At 43.3% G+C, this 15884-nt stretch overlaps 1 protein-coding gene across 1 annotated transcript in view; it reads right to left on the bottom strand.

Annotated features, from left to right (window-relative positions):
- LOC311047406 (uncharacterized protein) overlaps nt 1-8142 on the bottom strand; it is a 21001-nt gene extending 12859 nt beyond the window's left edge. The window contains exons 1-4 of the mRNA XM_084060102.1: nt 7996-8142; nt 5581-5682; nt 4147-4281; nt 1-71 (exon numbers count right to left, since the gene is read on the bottom strand). The exon at nt 1-71 is cut by the window's left edge and continues 109 nt beyond it. Coding sequence (XP_083916228.1) covers nt 1-71; nt 4147-4281; nt 5581-5682; nt 7996-8055 — 368 coding nt within the window. The 5' untranslated portion in view covers nt 8056-8142. The remainder of the gene's footprint in view (nt 72-4146; nt 4282-5580; nt 5683-7995) is intronic.
- Between the last annotated feature and the right edge of the window lie 7742 nt (nt 8143-15884).

The raw sequence follows: 15884 nt of genomic DNA, 5'->3' as shown, positions 1-15884 counted from the left end.
AGAGAGGACTCTGTGAGACTGCTGCCCGGGAGAGAGAGACTGGACAACCGAGGACCCAAGTACACACCCACCTAGAGACACACAACACACACATTTTAAATATTTATTTATGTCCACATAAACAGAATTACAAGATGTACAAAGGACATAAACACTGCCAGTGCAGTCAGATAAAGGGAAAACAGCCAGTTACAAAGTGCATGTAAGGCAGAGCATTGTTACAGTACATACAAAACAAAAGATGGCATATTTGTCGAGCACAGCGGACAACAATCATGGGTAAAGGAAACAACGCCTCCTCCATAGCTGATATTGAGCAGTTCCTTGCTAATTGTTTAGCCCTCCTTTTGGAGAGGCCGGCCATTTGCAGGCCCCTCACAACCAACTTGTGCACGTGTCCTATAGACTACCAAAGATAAAAAACAAAAGTTTACATCTGTAGCCTAGCTGAGAGATGGTCTGCTCTAGCTGATGATATTTTAGCACTTTGGTTAGGAAGGCTTCCTCTAAAAGCTGTAATCAAAAGACACACACACGCACGCACGCACGCACGCACGCACGCACGCACGCACGCACGCACGCACGCACGCACACACACACACACACACACACACACACACACACACACACACACACACACACACACACACACACACACACACACACACACACACACACACACACACACACACACACACACACACACACACACACACACACACACACACACACACACACTTTCTGCTAGTTTACTTACATATTTTCATGGAGTCATTAATACCCTGACCCTGAATCTGTTTTTATAATAATATAACTTGCTGCTCAGAGATTCACACATATACTCCACTGGTGGAGCGTGTGATGGACAGATAACTTTACCTCTACCAAAGTCCAATTCCATGAAGAGGGCTGCATTTTATAGGTCAATTGTACTTTGGAATAGTCTTCCAAGTGAGATTCGCAAACACCAGAGAAAAGGCCAGTGCTCTTCTTTATGAGCCTAGAACGGGGGTCTTCAACAGGGGGTCCGGGACCCCTAGGGGGTCCTCAGAGTTACTACAGGGGGGTCCGCCAAATCTTTGTGTGATATGATTTATTTTTTCCTTAACCACTTCAACCCTAGCATCCCTTTTCTGAGGAGAACTTTAGCCAAAAATAGCCGATCTACAAGCTCACAACGCCTCGCGCTGCGAGGCGTTGTGAGCTTGTAGATCGGCTATTTTTGTCAAAGAGGCTATAGGTGTAGAGGGGAAAAAGAGCAGACCACGTAAAACAAAAAATGTTGAATCTGAAACACAATTTCATACGTCCCTGCTTCATCTCTCTCTCAGCTAGGGGGTCCTTCCGCTGAAAACGTTGAAGACCCCTGGCCTAGAAGCATGTACTGTATGTTCCTTCAGCAGTCTATGGCATTCTGTGTGTATACATACTATGTATACATACTATGTATACATAGTATGTATACATAGTATAGTACGTTGCTGTCGGGCAGAAACCTGTTTTTTTCCGTAAATTAGCGCCCTACTTGATCACATTACAGCGTCACTCAAAAGTATCAAAAGTAGCAGATCGACAAGCTTGCGAGCTTGTCGATCTGTCGCTCATCTTTCGCTCATCGTTCTGTGATTGACAGCGACAGTTGGCCAATCAGGTGGCGAGTTCGAGTGAGCCCGAATGAAGCCGAGTGCAGCCTGAGTGCAGCCGACAAAAGACGAACAGCAGCCATTGTTGTTTGTGCGAGTGCCTTCACTTCTTACTTTTGGTTTTAAAACGCTCTCAAACTTCTTTTTTGAGGCACGGAATTTACTTTTAAGATATTGTTTGGATAGAATTTAGTTGTTTAACTTCATATATGTGGTCAATTAATCATGACAGAGCCTATTTAAAAAATAAAATTTAGAGAACCGGCAGGGGCGGGTAGTGACACGCATGTATCCGAATAAGGCAACCTATTTTGGGCATGGCCGTCTCAAAAGTCCCGTTGCTTCACATTAGTCTGGAGGTGGTAAAAATGAACTACTGATTGGCTGAAGGTGAACAACGATCATTGGCCGATGGGGTTGTCAGTCAACGGTATTACTCCCGCCCAACTCCAGCCCACAGCCAATATTGCAGAATGGGCGATCATGCCAGACTAACTCCTGAAATCAAATGGAAATGAGATTTCCGGAGGGAGGGTTTACCAGGCTAAACGATAAACGTGTATGTAGATCAGCTATTTTCAAATAGCCTATAGGTATAAAATAGGGCTAAAGTGGTTAATGTGTGTTTTATAATATAATAATGTATATCTGCAAAGTAGCTAGTGACTAAAGTTTTCAAATAATTGTATTGGAGTAAAAGTACAATATTTGCCTCTGAGATGTAGTGGAGTAGAAGTAAAAGTACTGAAAATTGAAGATACTCCAGTAAAGTAAAAAATACCTCAAAGTTTGACTTAAGTACAGTACTTGAGTAGAGCTCTCATTTAAGATTCATGTGGAGAAACTAACCAAAAAACTAAGAGGACAGATTGGTTTCCTCTACAGAAACAGATCCTGTTTTTCTTTTTCCAGCAGAAAAACTGTTATTCAATATGTCATAATGTCTGTGTTTGACTATGGTGATGTGCTGTACATGCACGCTTCAATCTCTACACTTAAGCCTCTTGAAGCAGTCTACCACAGTGCCCTACGTTTTATCACTGGTGATGACTATCACACCCATCACTGTATTTTATATGATAAAGTGGGTTGGCCATCTCTCGCAGTGCGTAGAGAGCAACATTGTATTTTATTTATCTATAAGGCCTTGTGTGGTAAACTTCCTCTATACCTATCTTCGCTCTTAGAACCAAAGGTTACTGGACATTCAACACGTTCACATTAGATATACCAGTCCTCGTAAGAGCAGTGAACAAGGAAAGACTGCCTTCATGTATTATGCTCCACACAAATGGAACAAACTTCAGGACTCTCTGAAACTGGAGAGATTGGTCTCAATAGAGACATTTAGGGTGCTTCTCGAGGACACATTTCATAGTAACAGCACCTGTTTCATGTCACACTGTTTATTTGCATCTGTGATGATTGTAATATGATTCAAATGTTTGTTATTGTGTTATTGTATTATGTATGTATCAGTGGGCTTCCCTAAATAAATAAAGGAAAAAGAAAGAAAGAAAGATGTAGGCCTACTTAACCCATTAAGACCTGGAACTGTGTCATTTTTAGATTTGAGCTAAAAAAGCATTATTTTACACTTTTGGCTATTAAAGAATAGCAGATATACAATCTCATAGCGCGGCACCGAGTGGCGCGCTATGAGCTTGTATATCTGCTATTTTTGAACAATCTTGAAAATGTGTGAATATCTTTGAATATATATATATATTTTTTTAAAGCGAGCATTTAAAAAAAGAAAAATTTAACTCTAATTTTTATCCCGCGATTTTTGTAACCAATTTTTTTCACACGGTGCCAATTTCCTAAGTGATCCTGGGCGCTACACCAGCCCTACACCAGCGCTACACCAGTCCCCCACAGCCTGGGGAGGCCAGGGCCGAGCTCATGCTTCCTTCAGTGCATGAGAGCCAACTGACCTTCTTGTCACCTGACAGGGGGGAGTTTCCCTGGTAGGGTTAGGGTTAGGGTTCCCTGGTAGGGTTAGGATAGGTTCCCTGGTAGGGTTAGGGTAGCGCGTGGAAGGAACACGTTATTCCAACCAGTTCCCTTCCCCTCCATCAGGCGCCCCGGCTGTCATGGGGGAGGCGGTATAGTGACCAGGATTACTACATGTTTTTGTGAGGGTATTAACTACCCTGGGAGAAACGGGGAGAACATACAAAACCCACACAGAGTAGGCCCTTTCGCCAACCCCACCTAGGGTATGGGCGCTGATGGCGCGGGGGAGAAGACACGCCCCCAGCGCCCACAGCGTCCCCGGCGGGAATCGAACCCAGGACCTTCTTGCTGTGAGGCGACAGCGCTACCGACTGCGCCACCGTGCCCCCTGAAGCGAGCATTTTGAACTAAAATCTTTGCTTCTGGGGGGGGTCCCTGCTGGCCAAATGTATATTAATTTAGGGGTCCTTGGTACGAAAAAGGTTGAAAAGCACTGCTTTGCACCACTGGTACTCAATGTGCTGTGGATGCGGGCCTACAGTACCTGGTGCAGCAGGGTTCTGGACAGACTGGACGCGTCCAGGTGGCTGATGATCAGACTGCAGCGGGGTCTGCCACTCAGACCCTCGATGAAACCCAACGACGCTGCCGAGGCCGGGAACCTGAAGGTGACGTTCTTCTACACACACACACGCACGCGCACACACACACACACACACACACACACACACACACACACACAGGTGTGCAATGCAATTCAAACTTTATTCCAGACACACAGGGGTTCCATAGAGCATTGGTTCTCAAAGTGGGGTCCGGGGACCCCCAGGGGTACTTGAGGGGGTTCCAGGGGGTCCCCAACTAAATGATGGATAGGAACCAAATGGACCCTTATGGGTCCGTAACTCTGAGAGTGTCCAAATGGAACCAAATGGACCCTAACGGGTCCATTTGGTTCCATTTGTACACTCTCAGAGTTAAATTAACATTGATTTTACAATATGAATTGGGGTCCCAGAGATAGAAATGTCATTAAATGGGGGTCCTTGAAATTAAAATGGTTGAGAATCACTGCTAGAGCCGGACAAATCTTCTCTTATGGGGGTCCCTGGCATATCTTTTCAAATGGGGGTCCGCGGGCTAATAAGTGTCAATTTGGGGGTCCTTGACATGAAAAAGTTTGAGAACCACTGCCATAGAGTACATACAACACAACAAATACTAGGGCTGGGACGATATATCGATATCGCGATACTTTCTCCCGCGATAAATAATGGATATACTGCCGAAAAATATCGATATTTATTTTTATATATCGATATCTGTATTATTATTCTTTTTTTTAGTTTGCGATACGTTTTTTCCCGACTCTGTATTTGTGTAATGATGACTTTGAACTGTTTGGTGCTATTTTATGTGTTTATGAATTGAATACAAGGACTATCGTGATAAATCGTTGGTGAAATTTCATGCAATATATCGTGATATCGCAAAATATCTCGAATATCGTGATATTATTGTTATCGAGGGCCTAATATCGCCACAGATATCGTATCGTGAGGAGATACCCATATCGTCCCACCCCTAACAAATACATAAAAAAAATACATTAAAAAAAACATAGAATCGTGTACATAGAGGCTGACTCTCCAGTTACAGCTAGGCCTGTCATAATTATTACATCTGCTATTTTCAAAAGATTTTTATACATTTGAAAACTTGAAATGGGACATTCTGCATAATGAGTACTTTTACCTTTGGTACTTTAAGTACATTGTGATGCCAATACTTTTGTACTTTTACTCAAGTACATTTTGAATTCAAAACAGAGCTTTTCTATATTGCAGTATTGATACTTTTACTTTAAGTAAAACATTTGAGTACTTTTTCCACCACTGCCAATAATAGAAGAGGATCGATAGTGGGATCGATAAGGCGATTGAAATTGATCAAAATGAATGAACGTTAGGGTTCGTACCTGGAAGGTGAGATCCTGACTAGCATAGTACCACCTCCTACTGACCAGAGAGGCTTCCCTTCTGTCTGAAGCATGCAGGAAACTCAGTATGCACACGAGTATCTACAAACAAGAGACACAAACACATATCACTGTTAGATTACATTCAATTTGCATTGTGTTCACTATTACATTACATTACATTACATTACATTACATTACATTACATTACAGTCATTTAGAAGACGCTTTTATCCAAAGCGACTTACAATAAGTGCATTCAATAGGTAGGCAAGAAAACTACTAATCACCAGAAGACAGTTGCAACCACCTCACACTAAATTCAAATTTAGCCTAGTTATAGCTTAATCCAGTCAATCTGGGGACACATCTCTGTAATTTTTGATTTCTTTGGCTATTCAAAAATAGCAGATATACAAGCTCATAGCGCTATTTTTTTTTTAAATGTGAAAATGTGTGCAAATCTATATTTAAAAAGATATATATATTCAATGATTTGCACACATTTTCACGATTTTTCAAAAAATAGCAGATCTACAAGCTCATAGCCCTGGATTGAATGGGTTAAGCTATAACTAGGCTAAGTTTGAACTTAGTGTGAGGTGGTGCAACTGACCCCTGGCCTTCTTTACCTCTACACCAGGCCTTCAGTACTTCTACACCAGGGGTGTGATTAAGTGAGTAAAGGGCCACACACTGTACAATTGAATTGAAACTTGAAACACATAGTGCTGAGTTATGTTAAAACTGTGTGAATGTGGTAGACATGCCAGACCAGTACTTTACCATAAAGATCCTTGTTTTCACAACAAGTTCAGTTACAAAATGTTTGTGTTTTTTTCCTGTACTATAGCCTGTACTGTATCACTCTGGTGTACTCTGAGGTTATGAAAAGATTACTTACATAAAACAATCCACGTCACTGCCGTAGCAACTTATAAATGAGCCTATAAATTCATACAGTTATTTTATGATCAGATAAGACTTATATCTGATATGCACCACTCCTTAGGTCACTGATTAAACACATTGCATTATGTTAATACTATGTAGCCTATACTCACGCTAGTCTGTTTCACTGTTACATTATCAACATATGTTTTTGTCGCATTCCTAAGCCAATACTTTGATGACAAAGAGTCTACTTTGTGTCTCAGACTGGATACATTAGCATCTTTCCGCCGGTAATCAAATTATTGGCTTAGGAGTGCACGAAAAAAATAATCTACAAATTCAAGGATTCATGGGGTGTGTAATTTGTAATCTGACAATGATGTACAGTGCATGTTCAAATCATGCATACTTTATTTACAGCAGTGGTTCTCAAACTTTATTATTACCAAAATTATATGTATTTGGCCGCGGAACCCCCATCTCAAAATATTTCGTTCCAAGGACCCCCAGAAGCAAAGATTTGAGTTACAAATGTTTGCTTTAAATATATATATATTCAAAGATTTGCACACATTTTCACGATTTCTCAAAAATAGCAGATCTACAAGCTCATAGCACCGAGTGCCGTGCTATGAGCTTGTAGATCTGCTATTTTTGAAGAGCCAAAGTCTAAAATATTTATAAAGGGGTGAAGATTATCGTGACATTTTATTAACTAATTTTGCTGGGGACCCCCTGGTACCCCCCCCCCCCCTCCCAAGGAGCCCTGGGGGCCCCAGGACCCCACTTTGAGAACCAATGCTTTACATTATTTCAGAATCAGACCATTTTCCAAAGCATACATGTATTATTTATGTATTTGTTTACATTTAGGGGGAAAAAAAAACATCAATTTAACGTTGAGGTGCCCATTGGACCTGTATATTATGTATCCCATATAATAACAGGGTAAAATAGCCATGGTTCACATGACGCTCGTCTGTCACAAGCGTCATGGCGCTACTTGTTCCTGTTTTTTGAGAATGTTACATTTACAACCCGTACATCTACATAAACGTTCACATTTCAAATCTAAAGTGCTGACCCCCACGGCCACGGATGTTACAAGTTAAAGCGCACGGGTCTAAGTACCCGAATGTTCCGTATTGTTCAATAAAAAAGCTTTTTAATCCGATCGGTGGCCATTTTCTTTCTTCCTCATAATGTATCAGAGTGCAATACACCTCCTTAACCGATAGGGGCGCGTAGTTTGAAAGCATATGGAGTAAATTCGAAGAAAATGGCCGGCGATCGGATTAAAAAGCTTTTTTATTAAACAATACGGAGGAAACGGGTACTTAGACCCCGGCGCTTTCATTTGTTACATCCGTGGCTTTGGGGTCAGCACTTTATATTTGAAATGTGAACGTTTATGTAGATGTACTGGTTGTAAATGTAAAACTTTCAGAAAACAGGAACAAGTAGCGCCATGACGTCATGTTTCAGGGCTATATGTAATAACAAGGTAATAATAAATGTCACCTCAAGCGGCAGCTCCACTGTTTGACTCCCATCATCTTCATCATCATCATCACTCATCATCTTCTAAACTACTTTTTAGCGTAACGTTACCGACGCAGTGAGGTAAAGTAACGCGTTACTTTCATTGTGTTTCAGATCAACTCATTCATTCAAAGGATCCATAGCTTTAACGATCATGATCAGCTGATCGTCTTCGCTTCTCCGTACGACGGTGTATGGATAGTGTTGCCCGGTTTTGCGAGAGAAACAGGCAACCTGGGTCTATGAAAACGAGCCCAAAAGAAGCGAGCCCCTCGCCCTTGGCTTTAAACATAATACATTGGCTATTTGAAAATAGCCGATCTACAAGCTCGATGCGATGCGACACGGTGTGAGCTTTTAGATCTGCTATTTTGAACATTTTAACAACACAAATCTATCCCACTCCCTTGGGGGTCCTTGACTTGAAAATGTTTGAGAACCACTGGTTTAAACAACACTAGAAACAAGCCCAAAAACGCAACCCACAACCGCCAATATTTACAGGCAACTTCACAGAAAAACAAGCACAAAATCGCTTATAATAACCGGACATGGCAACGCTGTGAATTAATCCGGCTTGATTCCTCTTCCGCCTCCTCCTCCTCTTCTTCTTTGGTTTTTAATAAGGCGCGTGCGTGCATGAGCGCCCTCTATTGAAGGCAGTGGTATTCATGTACATCTTTTTGATCGATTGATTGATTGAATACTTTATTAACAGTTTGCAAAAAGGTACAGTGGTAGTATTATAAAAATGGTGCTGAAAAGATAACACACAAAAAAAAAAGAGGACTTGTTTCCACTGTGGTTCTGTGTATTCAATGCATCGAGACATATAAAGACATACAATAGCCTACAATTTATCTTTAATATCAATGCATTGCTGTATTAAAATGTTGATATTTTCAAAACGAAAATTCAAATACCTTCCACAAATGAAAATATAAATTGTGAAAATAGTAGATCCACCAGCTCACAACATGTCTATTTGAAATGGGGCTTACTATTTGTCTTCATTTACATCTTAGAAATGTAGGCTGCAGATACTCAAAAAATGTACTTAAGTAGCCTACAGTACTCATATGTAGCCTACTTTATTACTGTCCACCACCGTCTATATACCAATGGAAACTTTCAAGAGTTGGAATCTGGTTTTAATGTTCATTAATAATTCCAGTTGTGTTGCTGATGGACACGTTTATAACGTTTTAGCTGGAAGGGGAACAAGGTATGGTTTTTGAATGTTGTTCTACATGTTTTTAATGTGAAATCCTGTTTGTCACGCTGTGACACGTTGTGAGCTTGTAGAGCTGTTACAAGAGCGGCAATCTAAGAGATTTTTAGAGGGGGGGAAAGTATAGAACCCTGGGGGACCCCGGTCCATATAGGGTATAGTATACACTCTACATGTATATAGTTAGTAATAGTATAGAGCAGGGGTCTTCAACAGGGGGTCCGGGACCCCTAGGGGTTCCTCAGAGTTAATACAGGGGGTCCGCCAAATCTTTGTGTGATATGTTTTTTTTGTTTTTTTTTTGCCATAACCACTTGAATCGTAGCATTCCTTTTCTGAGGAGAGCTTTAGCCAAAAATAGCAGATCTACAAGCTCACAACGCCTCGCATTGCGAGGCGTTGTGAGCTTGTAGATCTGCTATTTTTGGCAAAGAGTTTTAGGTGTAGAGGAAAAAAAGAGCAGACCAAGTAAACAAAAAAAGTTTAATCTGAAACACAATTTTATACGATATAGAGTAGGGGGTCCCTTCAACTCTCTCAGCTAGGGGGTCCTTGGCCTGAAAACGTTGAAGACCCCTGGTATTGAGTTTTAAGTGGTTATGTAAAACTGCGGAACAAACTCCCCATTGCAGTTAGAAATGCAGACTCACTCCTAATCTTCCGCCGTAATCTGAAGACTCACCTCTTCAGACTCCACCTTATAGCCTGTAGCACTTGCCCTAGCCTTGACGACCTTGCAGGCTTATGCAAAGGGAAAAGGCTGAAATGTAATTTAGAGACAATGTTATTTAGACACATGCCAGATTCATTTGTAGACCTGGCTGGCATTCTATAGTGTTTCAATGTACAGATTATACATGTTTTGATATTATACTGTTTTAGACTGATTGACAGCTTCTTGGTTTACCTATGATCCTAAATGACTATTTCTATTCATTTGATGTTTTACCTTGTGTTTACCTTGCTTACTGTAAATCACTCTGGATTAAGAGTGTCTGCTAAATGCCTACATTGTAATTGTACATTGTACGTAGGCCTACATGTCTCTATAGTGACTCTCTCTAGAGTTCATGCTTAATCTGTTTATTACGATCTCAGGTAGCTCTGGATAAAGATTAACTACTTGTTAACACAGCCTTGTACAAGACACTGTCCCGGACAAGACACCGTTTGAGAGGAGTGTGAGTGTCAAACCAGGAGTAGGGTTAGTATTAACTACATGCAATGTGTGTGAGAGCTCAGCTCACTCTCAATGATGCTGAGAAACCTTAAGAAATCCTGGATTTTGGCTTCAATTCAAGTGTTATAAAGTTGAAATCTGTCTCCTTCCTGGAGTTTCTAAGGGGAAGCGCAGCAACCTTCAGCTAGAAATTGTCTATGAGGAGAAAAGCCTCCTGCCTCTTCTGAGGACCTCGTTCTGGTGAGAAGATGCAGCAGAACCAAACAGACCCGGACATGAGAAGGAGGCGGTGTATGTGGAGCAGCCGTCACAGAGCGCCTGCAGAGAAGAGACCATCCATGTGAACGGTTCGCCTCCTCGTTCTCCTGCAGTATGTCAGGTGTCCACCATGCCACCATGAATGAATATTTATTTCTACATTTTTATCCCGAGATTTTGGGAGCTCTGGCTCTTGACAGAAGGCAAAACTTTATGCTTAAACAGGGCTGACGTAGCTGAATGGTAGAGAGGAATATGAAGCCGACTGACCACATTCTAACACTTACAAGTTTGAAATCTGCCATTTTATGCAACATAATGAAGATATAACCTGTGTTATAGCAAGTGGCATAACTATAAATATTTTTATAGTTATATTGGGTATGGGCTAGTGACCAGAAGTTGCTAGGATCGACTATGGAGCAGTTACCATTAATGACACCAGAATGAGCACCACTGCACAGTTTTACTCTTTGGAAGGTATGAACTGCACCTCTTCCTTTTAATAACAATAAAGAGTAGAGAATGACATTGAAAAAATATAAAAAACATACACATACAAATACTTTTTAACCTTTTTGAAATACAAAAAGTGGTATGCGTGTTGGCTGTGCAGTGGAGGTTGGATTTGTCCTACCACACTGTAGAGTGAGTTGGATGGATACGTGTGCATCGAGACAGTCAGTGGATTCAATCTTCAGTCTTCTGCATGCAATCGTTAGTTGATCTGATCTTCTTCATCTCCGTGGGTTTAGCTCGCCATCGAACATCACAGGTGTCCAAGCTGAATCAAACTCCAAGCGGTTCCAAAAAACCTGACCATGCTGGCATCTCTCCTCTAACATCAAACATTGACGTCAGGGCTCTCTGGCTGCACCCAGAAGAGTGGTTTCAGTTCAGCATACTGGTTTTAGCTGGACTTTTATCAATTTTGTTCAATTTTATACAAGCTAGTGGATTGTGGCTCCACACTGTAGCTGCTCTCTCTGTCTCTCATGTAGCTCAAGAGGAAGTGACATGCTCTACACACAGGACTTGGCTGATTTCAACAGGAAGTGTCATGTTCAAAATAAGTACACATTTTCAAAATAAGTGGTTAACTTAGTTGACGTTTTGTCTGCTTAGTTTTCTCACTGGGCATAATCATACATGTTTCACCCTTTTGTATCTTGACAGATAATCTTAAATATATTTTCTTATAATTAATATGGTGACACATTTTCCCAATTTCCACTTCAATACTTCAGTAGGTTATTTTGTGTTTTTCTCTTTTTCAAGTATCTCATCAGCAGTAGAAGGTAAGTACTCATCACCAGAAGTGGCTGGCGGAACATCAGGTAAGTCTCTCACTTCAGTACTGCGTGAGTGATCAGGTAGATTATCAGGTAGGTACTCTTCACCCACTAGGGCATCATCAGGTAAGTGATCTTCTCCTCCTGGAGCAACATCAGGTAAGTGATCTTCACTCACTGGATTATCAGCAGGTAGGTCACCATCTTCTCCTGGAGCAACATCAAGTAGGTCATTGTCAGGTAGTCTCGGTTTTATCTTGAAAGATTGGCTCAGGGCAGTCGTTTGCTCTGGGGATTTCATAGATGGTTCATAGATGGTAAATCTTGTGTTTCCCATAGCAGGCTGCTCTCTGAACAACTCATAAGGAATTTCATCCTCAGAGTCTGAGTGTACAGTCACATCTTCAGGTTCTTGAGCAGACTTCCATGTTCTTGGCCTTTGTGGTTTTAGCAAATCATGCTTCTCTTCAGTCAGTGGGAGAGATCCACATCAGAGCATGTGAGCGGAGCGGAGCGGTGAGCGGAGCGACACGATTTTGACGTGAGCGCGGAGCTGGTTATAAAAAGGTTGGAGCGCTACTCAGAGCGAGGACCGCCTCCCGCTCCAGGCCGCCCTCGCGGGGGCCGCGCACCGAATGTTTGAGCATGCCCGGTCGCACGGACTCAGAGACACACAGACATCCGCAGTGCACAGCGCACCGAGATTTCATTAGAATTTCTACTTTCTTTTTCCTTTCTTTTTTTTTTTTACTGTTGAGCGACCCGGTTTGAGCGGAGCGTGGAGCGAGATTTGCGCAAATCAACGTGAGCGAGGAGCGACGGGGAGCGGAGCGCGGGGGGAGTTGACGTGAGCGAATAGCGAGCGTGAAACCGGCCCCCTGGAGCGCCGAGCGGCATTTCCACCCACTCCGCTCACGTGCTCTGATCCACATGGGAGTAGAAGGTCTCTATGGAGAGTTCGCAGAGGACCATCTTTGTTCTCTAGTCCACTGGGACATCTCCAGCTTGCTTCACAACCACATACTGTATGGCTGACTCCCATTTATCAGCAAGCTTGTGCTTACCGCAAAGGCGGACAGCTCTCACCAACACTCTGTTACCAGCTTCTAGCCTAGAAGCGGCTATGTGTCTGTCAAATCTTGTTCTTTTCTGATATCTTTTGGGCATTAAAGGTACGGATACCAGCAACCTTAGATAGTTCCTTGATAGTATGCAACTCAAAGTCCGGTCCTTGGTCGCTACTGTATGTAAGCATTCAGGGATTTGGCAATGGACTATGTAGTTAGCCCAGAGACATTTTGCAACCGTCTGGGCCTTCTGGTTTGGTGTTGGGATGGCAACAGCGTATTTCATAAAATGGTCTGTTATCACTAGGACATCTTTTGTATTACTTCTGTCAGGCTCTATCGACAAGAAGTCAATAGAGACAAGCTCTAGGGGTCTGTTGGATACCAGTAAGACTCCCTAATCGGGAGATAAGCGACCGTAGGTCACATGTATACAGAAGAGGGCTGTAACGGCGATTGGTTCCTAGTTGTGTGGGCAATGTATAGTTTTGTTTGGTGGTCTAAGAAATGTGGTGGCAGGCATGTTGATGACATGAGTGTACACATACTGTGTAGTGTGTAGCAATTTGCGTGTTTTTAGGGGCAAAACTGTAGGAGTAGTGGCCAAAAATGTGTTGTGAAAAGCGGCCTGAAGATGGCGCTAGAAGAGGGCCATGTGAGAAATTAGGGGTGGGGTGTCCGCGTTGCCTTGGCGGACGAATAGGTACCGGCCGTGGCTCTCCCGGACGCTCCTAGCCCGAGTTACGGCATTTTATGTGAGCTGCAGTGGCAGGGGGTCCTCCACTGGGGGCGCCACCACTTTTGCATCCGTTCTGGAGCACCAGGAGTGGGTGGTCCCCGGGAATGCCCCGTGAGCAGCCCCGTTGGGGTGGTCATTTGGTAATTTGTCCACATGTGCTCATTTTTTACACTTGGGGGTCCCCGAGGCAGCTGGGGGTCCCTGGAGCTCCGGGGGTCCTTGGAGGGTGTAGTTTGGCAGGTAAGGAGTGTGTGTGCAAAATCTGGCATGGATCGGGGCAACGGGTGCGGAGATATGAGCAGGGCAAAAGTGTGACGGGACGTGTGTGACGGAGTGACGGGACGTGTGTGACGGAGGGACGGGGTGACGGACGGACACCTGGAGCAGGTTTCTATAGTAAATGCGACCTACGGTCGCAATTATGTTGGCCAATGGTGCAACTTTTTCTGGTGGTGTTTTTCTTCGGATGCACCGGTCACAGGTCTTGATTTCTCTGTCAACGTCAGTTGCCATCTTCGGCCAGTAGAATCTTGTTCTGACGAAGTCTAGGGTATGCTCAATACCTAATTGACCCATATCATTGTGAAGACTTTGCAGAACAACAGCTTGGAGCTCTTCAGGTAAAACAAGCTGATAAGTGACACGGGCGTTGTCTTGCCATCTTCGATACAGAACTTGATTGCGCAGTTCTAGCCGATTCCACTCACTTAGGAATAGAAGGAATGGAATATCAGGGAGCTCTTTTCTGACTCTTGGGGGGACTTTTTCTCCACTTTCAATGTGGGCTATGACTTCCCTGAGACAGGGGTTAGCTTGCTGTAAGTCTCCGATATCTGTTTCAGACAGGTGAGGAAGGGCAGAAAGACCACCATGCTGTTCCTCGTTCACGAAGTCATCTGGTCATCATCATCAGGCGAAATTGCTAGTGACTGCACCAGAGTTCGAGCTCCATCACTGTCGCTGTCTTCTTCATTTTGGAGAGAAAAGGGAGGTTAGAAATGGGCCTGTAGTTGGCCAAGTTGTCGGAATCTAATGAGGTTTTTTTGAGCAGGGGTGCGATGATGGCTGTCTTTAATGCAGAGAGAACGAGGCCAGACTGGAGTGAGAGGTTTATGGTTTTGGTTATCAGGGGACTTATGGCACAGAAGGTGAGGAAGTTATTGCATTGTTCCTATGTGAATGCTGAGTGAGTGGAAGATTGCGGTTTGAGAAACCGATTAATGGTGGAAAAAAGCTGCTTGGAATTGCCGGGGGTATTGTTAATTCAATTTGAGTAGAATTGTGCTCGTGCATCTCTAAGGGCTTTAGAGTAGGCCTTCTGGTGGTCTTTGTAGGCCAGTTTGTGCACGGTGAGTCCTGTGGCTTTGAGACGTCGCTCTAGGACGTGCCAAGCTGTCTTCATTTTTCGCAGCTCACAGGTGTACCAGGGGGCTGTGCGTGAAAAAGTGACAGTTTTGTTTTTTATTGGGGCGTGACGATCCAAGAGACCGGTCAGGGACTTATTATAAAAATCCACTACTTCACTTACTGATGGAAAGTTTACAAAAGAGAGATGTTGGAGGTCCAGTGTTATTGAGTCTTGGTTGATGTTTTTGATGTTTCTGAAGGAGATTTGGCGCTTGGGTTTGGCGTTGGGGGGGGGGGGGGGGAGGCAGCTCCATTTGGATGAGTCTGTTGTCAGACACAACTACTTTGTGTACTTGGAGATTGCAGATGGGGACAGAATGAGTAATGACTAGGTCCAGGGTGTGCCCCTTGTCATGTGTGGGGTCGTTGATGTGTTGGGTGAGGTTTAAGCAGTCCAGTAATTGCAGTAGGTCAGAAGCAGGGCGACATCAACCCAAGGTCTTCGGAGAGAAACTTGTCCAGATCACACAGAATCCTGATCATGCTTGAACTTGCATCAGGTCCTTTGTGCATCACCGTGTCGATGACAATGCGTGCCTTTTCATTTCTCACCTTCTCACCTGCCGCCGTCTCCCGCTCCGCATTGTTTATCACCTCCTCCTCAAACAGTATGTCCAGGAGGGCGTTGAGAGTGGGGTCTGTAACGCTGTCGATAAACCTCCTTCGTACAGAACACAGTCTGTCTTTCTCTGCA

Source organism: Gymnoscopelus microlampas (assembly GCF_963454915.1).
Source record: "Gymnoscopelus microlampas genome assembly, chromosome: 6".
Taxonomy (NCBI): domain Eukaryota; kingdom Metazoa; phylum Chordata; class Actinopteri; order Myctophiformes; family Myctophidae; genus Gymnoscopelus; species Gymnoscopelus microlampas.
The sequence above is the reverse complement of the archived record's forward strand: the minus strand, read 5'-3'. Positions and strand labels throughout refer to the sequence as shown.